The sequence below is a fragment of the Haliotis rubra genome, unplaced genomic scaffold, assembly GCF_003918875.1.
Source record: "Haliotis rubra isolate DU_JTF1 unplaced genomic scaffold, ASM391887v1 Scf52, whole genome shotgun sequence".
NCBI classification, from domain to species: Eukaryota; Metazoa; Mollusca; class Gastropoda; order Lepetellida; family Haliotidae; genus Haliotis; species Haliotis rubra.
The window spans coordinates 8,200-15,761 of record NW_025767213.1 but is presented as its reverse complement, the minus strand read 5'-3'; the positions used below and the strand labels follow the sequence as shown (position 1 = coordinate 15,761).

Below are 7,562 nucleotides of genomic sequence, written 5' to 3'. Positions count from 1 at the left end.
CTGCCTTCATCACTTACTTACTTCCTTCCTTCCTCCATTCCTTCCTCCATGACTTCATCACTTACTTCCTTCCTTCCTTCCTTCCTCCCTCAAGGCTCACATCCACCTTCCTTCTTTCCTCCCTTCCTACCTTCATCACTCTAATTACTTGCTTCCTTCCCTCTTCCCTTCCTCCATGACTTCATCACTTGCCACTTACTTACATGCTTCCTTCCTTCCTCCTGACTTCCACTACTTCTTACTTCTTTGCTTTCCCTTCCTTCCTTCCCTTGCCTAACTTGCACTTACATGACTTGCCTTCATCACTCTGTCCCTGACTTCCATCACTACTTACTTTACTTCCCACTACCTTCCTCAATGACTCCCCATCACTTGACCGCACTTCCTTCCTTCCTCCCTGACTTCATCACTTTACTTTGTTCCTTCAATGCCTCCTTTACTCATACTTACTTACTTGACTTCCTTCCTCCTCTTTACTTCATCCACTCTTACTTTGCTTCCTTCCCCACTTTGCACTCACCATTTACTTGTTTCCTTCCTCTATCCTTTGCTTCATCACCCTACCCTCATAACTTTACTTCCTCCCTTGGTCCCTTTTCCTTACTGCCTTCCTCCCTGCCTTCATCACTTACTACTTTACTTCCCCTTCCTTCCTGCCTTCATCACTTGCTTACCTTGCTTCTATCCGGCCTTCATCGCCTTCCCTCCCATACTTTATTTCCTTGCCTTTCACTCCCCACCCCGGCTAACCCAGCCGATTCCCTTCCTTCATGACTTTGTTCCATCCTTACTTTTATTCTATCACTTCCTTCCCCTCCCTTGCTTCATCACTTCCTTCCTTCCCTCCCTCCTTGCCTTCATCACTTACTTACTTATGCTTCCCAATTCCTTAATAGCCTGCCTTCTTCCCTGTTACTTCATCACTTTACTTCCATCCCTACCATCTGCTCTCCCTCATCACCGTTACTTTGCCTTTCCTCCCTGCTTCATCCTTGCTCTGCCTTCATCACTGCCCTTAGTTCCTTCCTTCCCTTCCTCCCTGCCTTCATCACTTCCCCTTCCTTCCCTTCCTCCATGCCATCATCACTTTCCCTCCGCCTTTCATCCTATTTACGCTTCCCTTCCTCCTTCTCCCTGCCTTCATCACTCTTATTGACTTACTTCCTTCCTTCCTTCCTCACTCTCCTCCTCCCCTCATCACCACTTACTTGCTCCCTGCTTCATCACTTTCTCCCCCTGCCTTCATCAGTTGCTCATCTTATTTTACTTCCTTCCTTCCTCTCTGCCTCTCATCACTTCCTTCTCCTTCCTCTCTAGTCTCCCTGACTTCCTCTTCCTCCCTTCCTCCAGCGCCACCACCACTTACTTCCTTCCTTCCTCCCTGCCTTGCCTTTCCTCCTTCCTCCCCGATCACTTGCTTTCTTCTTCCTTACCTCCTGCTCCATCACTTCTCACTTCTCTGTCCTTCCTTCCTCCCTGCCTTCATCCTTACTCTGTTTCCTTCCTTCCTCCTCCTGACTTCCTCCTTCCCTCCTTCCTTGCCTTCCTCCCCGTCTAATCATCCGCCTCCTGCACCTTCCTTCCTTCCTCCCTGCCTTCATCACTTCCTTCCTTCCTTCCTCCCTGCCTTCATCACTTCCTGACTTTGCTTCCTTCTTTCCTCCCTGCCTTAATCACTTACTTGCTTCCTTTCTTCCTCCCTGCCTTAATCACTTACTTACTTGCTTCCTTCTTTCCTCCCTGCCTTCATCCCTTCCTTCCTTCCTCCCTGTCTTCATCACTTACTCTACTTGCTTCCTTCCTTCCTCCCTGCCTTCATCACTTCCTTCCTCCTTGCCTTCATCACTTCCTTGCTTCCTTCTTTCCTCCCTGTCTTAATCACTTACTTACTTGCTTCCTTCCTTCCTCCCTGCCTTGATCACTTACTTACTTGCTTCCTTCCTTCCTTCCTGCCTTCATCACTTACTTCCTTCCTTCCTTTCTCCCTGACTTCATCACTTCCTTCCTTCCTCCCTGCCTTGATCACTTACTTACTTGCTTCCTTACCTCCTCCCTGCTCCATCACTTCCTTCCTTCCTCCCTGCCTTCATCACTTACTTTCTTCCTTCCTTCCTCCCTGACTTCATCCCTTCCTTCCTTCCTTCCTCCCTGTCTTCATCACTTACTCTACTTGCTTCCTTCCTTCCTCCCTGCCTTCATCACTTCCTTCCTTCCTTCTTCCCTGCCTTCATCACTTCCTTGCTTCCTTCTTTCCTCCCTGCCTTAATCACTTACTTACTTACTTACTTCCTCCCTGACTTCTTTGCTTACTTACTAATGCGCGTGAAGGACATGTGATACTCCTGGAATATTGCTGACGGTGGCGAAAACTGTATCTACCATTTGCATTGGCAAGGCGTTCTTTCATGTAATATAAATGTTTGGTTTATACTCTAGATGAAGACAGCTCTTGTGTTTCTGCTTCTGCTGGTTGTTATCGTCATCCCGAGTGCAGAATCCTGGGGAAGGAGAAGATGGTTTAGGGTGAGAGTTCCCAGGATCAGGGTACGCCTCAGGAGGATATTCCATCCTGTAACACACATATGGAGGAAAGTTGTGAAGCCAGTTGTGAAGACCATAGGCAAAGGAGTCAAAATAGTTATCAAACCCATTCTTAGACCAATACAGGAAACCATTTGTCCCATAGTGAACGGCAAAAGAGATACGACTTGGGAGACAGAGTATCATTATGTTGAGTCTCGTGGCAAGAGAGCACCTGTCGAGGGAACGGGTGCTGAGGAAGACTTGGAAGACATGGAAGAGGACCAGTCTGACATGATGATGACAAGAAGAGCGCAAGAGATGGAGGACTGGCTGGAGATGTACGACAAGGAGGGTCGGGTCTTGGAGGGTCTGAATGAGCTGGTGAATACCAAGCGGGACGTGAGGGAACTTAACCAAGTCCTGCAGGATCCTGTCAGGTCCAAGAGGTTGCTGACGTACGTGGGCAAGGCGTTGTGTGGAAAGCCAGTTAAAGAGAAGAATAGAGTCGGAGATGGCAAAATTCCTGATAAAGATGAAGATAAGGTCGAGTAAGTGACATCCAGATCTTACATCTGTATGAGAAACGATAGACAATCTCATTAGAATGGGTCTAGATATATAATGAACAATGATAACATACTTATCAATCTATAGAGGCTTTCTCAGCTAATTGTCATTGTTTCATAGTTCGTCATAGTGTAATAGATAAACCATTCATTCTCATATTGAAATCAACATATTCTTTTGATGGCTCCGTCTGAAAAAGTGTAATGGTTGATATGCTAGTTCTCTATCATTTTGCACAATGGTCTGTGGCTGTAGGTTCAGCATCAACTGTAACCACAGCGTTAAATGGTTTAACATTTAGTCTAATAATCAAGATAGGATAAACTGAAACACAAACTAGCTTGCAACGTTACACATATCGATTCTTGGCAGTCATCGGCACATGCACAAATGTGATAGTGAGAGCAGCCTTGAAGGGTTTAGAGTTTTACACGATATGTGCTTCAATGAAGTAAGGATTGTGTAATCTGATAACTTCTGACAAGGTTCATTTGACCAAATTTATTTTCCTTACCAAAACCTAATCTATTATCAGAAACATATGACTGTTTGAAAAAAGTTCACGTATGCTTTTGTGACTGAAAACATAACTTACCTGGTTCAACTGTTTTTTCGCAGACCGTTCACATACAACATAAACAAGAACAGTGTGATCCACCCTGTATAGTCAACCTGTGTGATTGTCTGAATAAAGGCAAGCATTGTGTCTTTGTTATTCTGACTGACTGACTGAGTTTGGTTTTACGCCGCTTTTAGTAATATTTCAGCAATATCACGGCGGGGGACACGAGAAATGGGCTTCACACATTGTACCCATGTGGGGATTCGAACCCGGGTCTTCGTCGTGACGAGCCAACGCTTTAACCATTAGGCTACCCCACCGCCCCTGTCGTTGTTAGTACAATATGTTACTGGGGCTATCCGTGTGGTTTGTAGTTAGTCTACATGAGGGTGTAGATATTGTTCTTCGTGTTCTGTACAAACTAAATACCAAATACAGACTAGTCTCGCTAAAGGGGTGACCACTTGTTTGTTTTAAGCATATTTTATTCATTCAAGAAAATGATTGGGCACAAGTTATCCAACTTAGAAAACCCCTCTACCGGTGACCACTTATTATGGGTGGTACATATTCAAAGTGCCTGACCTTCAGTATGTTTAATTTATTACAAAGCATGTTGTATTCATTGTGCAAAAATCAGAAGATGCCATCGTAACCGTTGACTGACTGACTGCCTGAGTTTGGTTTTACGCCGCTTTTAGCAATATTCCAGCAACATCACGGTGGGGGACACCAGAAATAGCCTTCACACATTGTACACATGTGGGGATTCCAACCCGGGTCTTCGGCGTGACGAGCCAACGCTTTAACCACTAGGCTATCCCACCGCCCCCCATTCATGTTGAAAATATAGCAGACAAACATGAAAAAACCCATGTATGTCTGGTTATCAAAGCACATTCGAAAGCAGGACTGAATCAAACAAATGCACAAGAAAACTTCAAAATAAAATAAAACAATCATGACCCAGCATCTGAAACAGAACAGTTTCTGAAATATTTCGTAGTGGCTAATGTTAATCTTTGTACGTGGGGAGTGAGGGGGGGATGGGGTTGGGGTTTTCTTTGTCACCGGGGAGGTTAAGTTTATGGTTAAAGGGACCAAGCCGAACATAAGGAAACACATTTTTTAAAACTTACCATGCAATAAGTGTAGCTTCCTTCACTCGTGTGTGTGCTAATACACTGTTCATGACATTCATAAAGAGACAAATAACAAGACTAAATACAAAAAGAACAGCAGAACACAGGCATCGACGCTGGTAATTCTCCCATGCTAAGCAAGCGATGCAGTCAGTTTGATATCTAAATACTAGTACGTATCGTCATAGCTAATTCCCCTTACGATGAACATTGGTGTGCCTTCTTTCACTGTATCAGCTGAACCGTCATGTTTGCTAGAACCGGACTGAGACAACTGAATGCAATGTTCATATTTGAGCCACAAACAAAGTGAATTTCTTTTGCCGTATCCGGGAATCAATGCGAGCGCCTCCCATATGCAAAAGGGGCGTTCTGTCATGTTTGCTAGTCCCCCCTGTTCATGACATTCATAAAGAGACAAATAACAAGACTATTTCACAAAACTATAAACTGCCTGTATTCTTGACAATCAGCTGAACTGCTTTGGCGCCATGACAGCCGACCTTGATTGTCCTCACAGTAACAGATGTGTTGCTTCAGCTTTGAGAAAACATGCTTTCAGGATTGGGAGTCAGTGTATGTGTGTGCGTAGAATGTCATTTGAACATGTAACAAATGTGAAGAGGGTAGAACCGGACTGAGACAACTGAATGCAATGTTCATATTTGAGCCCCAAAGAAAGTGAATTTCTTTTGCCGAATCCGGGTATCAGTGCGAGCGCCTCTCGTATGCAAAAGGGGCGTTCTGTCAGGTGTGCTAGTCCCCCTGTTCACGACTTTCATAAAGAAACAAATAACAAGACTATTTCACAAAACTATAAAGTGCAAAAAGCACTGGAGAATCCGGGTATCGATGCCGGTACCTCTCGCATGCTAAGCGAGCGCTCTACCATTTGAGCTAATTCCCCTTACGATGAACATTGGTGTGTCTTCATTAACTGTATTCTTGACAATCAGCTGAACCGCTTTGGCGCCATGACAGCCGACCTTGATTGTCCTCACAGTAACAGATGTGTTGCTTCAGCTTTGAAAAAACATGCTTTCAGGTTTGGGAGTCAGTGTATGTGTGTGCGTAGAATGTCATTTGAACATGTAACAAATGTGAAGTGGGTAGAACCGGACTGAGACAACTGAATGCAATGTTCATACTTGAGACCCAAAGAAAGTGAATTTCTTTTGCCGAATCCGGGTATCAGTGCGAGCGCCTCTCGTATGCAAAAGGGGCGTTCTGTCATGTGTGCTAGTCCCCCTGTTCATGACATTCATAAAGAAACAAATAACAAGACTTTTTCACAAAACTATAAAGTGCAAAAAGAACTGGAGAATCCGGGTATCGATCCCGGTACCTCTCGCATGCTAAGCGAGCGCTCTACCATTTGAGCTAATTCCTCTTACGATGAACATTGGTGTGTTTTCATTAACTGTATTCTTGACAATCAGCTGAACCGCTTTGGCGCCATGACAGCCGACCTTGATTGTCCTCACAGTAACAGATGTGTTGCTTCAGCTTTGAAAAAACATGCTTTCAGGTTTGGGAGTCAGTGTATGTGTGTGCGTAGAATGTCATTTGAACATGTAACAAATGTGAAGAGGGGTAGAACCGGACTGAGACAACTGAATGCAATGTTCATATATGAGCCCCAAAGAAAGTGAATTTCTTTTGCCGAATCCGGGTATCAGTGCGAGCGCCTCCCGTATGCAAAAGGGGCGTTCTGTCAGGTGTGCTAGTTCCCCTGTTCATGACATTTCATAAAGAGACAAATAACAAGACTATTTCACAAAACTATAAAGTGCAAAAAGAACTGGAGAATCCGGGTATCGATGCCGGTACCTCTCGCATGCTAAGCGAGCGCTCTACCATTTGAGCTAATTCCCCTTACGATGAACATTGGTGTGTTTTCATTAACTGTATTCTTGACAATCAGCTGAACCGCTTTGGCGCCATGACAGCCGACCTTGATTGTCCTCACAGTAACAGATGTGTTGCTTCAGCTTTGAGAAAACATGCTTTCAGGATTGGGAGTCAGTGTATGTGTGTGCGTAGAATGTCATTTGAACATGTAACAAATGTGAAGTGGGTAGAACCGGACTGAGACAACTGAATGCAATGTTCATATTTGAGCCCCAAAGAAAGTGAATTTCTTTTGCCCAATCCGGGTATCAGTGCGAGCGCCTCCCGTATGCAAAGGGGCGTTCTGTCAGGTGTGCTAGTCCCCCTGTTCACGACTTTCATAAAGAGACAAATAAGAAGACTATTTCACAAAACTATAAATCGCAAAAAAGAACTGGAGAATGCGGGTATCGATGCCGGTACCTCTCGCATGCTAAGCGAGCGCTCTACCATTTGAGCTCATTCCCCTTACGATGAACTTTGGTGTGTCTTCATTAACTGTATTCTTGACAATCAGCTGAACCGCTTTGGCGCCATGACAGCCGACCTTGATTGTCCTCACAGTAACAGATGTGTTGCTTCAGTTTTGAAAAAACATGCTTTCAGGTTTGGGAGTCAGTGTATGTGTGTGCGTAGAATGTCATTTGAACATGTAACAAATGTGAAGAGGGTAGAACCGGACTGAGACAACTGAATGCAATGCTCATACTTGAGACCCAAAGAAAGTGAATTTCTTTTGCCAAATCCGGGTATCAGTGCGAGCGCCTCTCGTATGCAAAAGGGGCGTTCTGTCATGTGTGCTAGTCCCCCTGTTCATGACATTCATAAAGAAACAAATAACAAGACTATTTCACAAAACTATAAAGTGCAAAAAGAAC

General features: G+C 44.5%; 1 protein-coding gene across 1 annotated transcript; it reads left to right on the top strand.

The window, feature by feature from the left end:
- The first annotated feature begins 2,436 nt into the window (after window positions 1–2,436).
- On the top strand, window positions 2,437–3,796 carry LOC124292522. The gene is made up of 2 exons (XM_046729642.1): window positions 2,437–3,071; window positions 3,709–3,796. Exons 1-2 carry the CDS (start codon window positions 2,437–2,439, stop codon window positions 3,755–3,757), a joined length of 684 nt encoding a protein of 227 aa, XP_046585598.1. The 3' UTR covers window positions 3,758–3,796.
- Window positions 3,797–7,562: the final 3,766 nt, after the last annotated feature.

What these genes read in the sequence shown, in the direction of transcription:
- LOC124292522 (XM_046729642.1), top strand. Translation starts at nt 2,437, where the DNA reads ATGAAGACAGCTCTTGTGTTTCTGCTTCTGCTGGTTGTTATCGTCATC. An exon ending in AAAGATGAAGATAAGGTCGA is followed by an intron (nt 3,072 to 3,708) that starts GTAAGTGACATC and finishes GTTTTTTCGCAG; the next exon opens with ACCGTTCACATACAACATAA.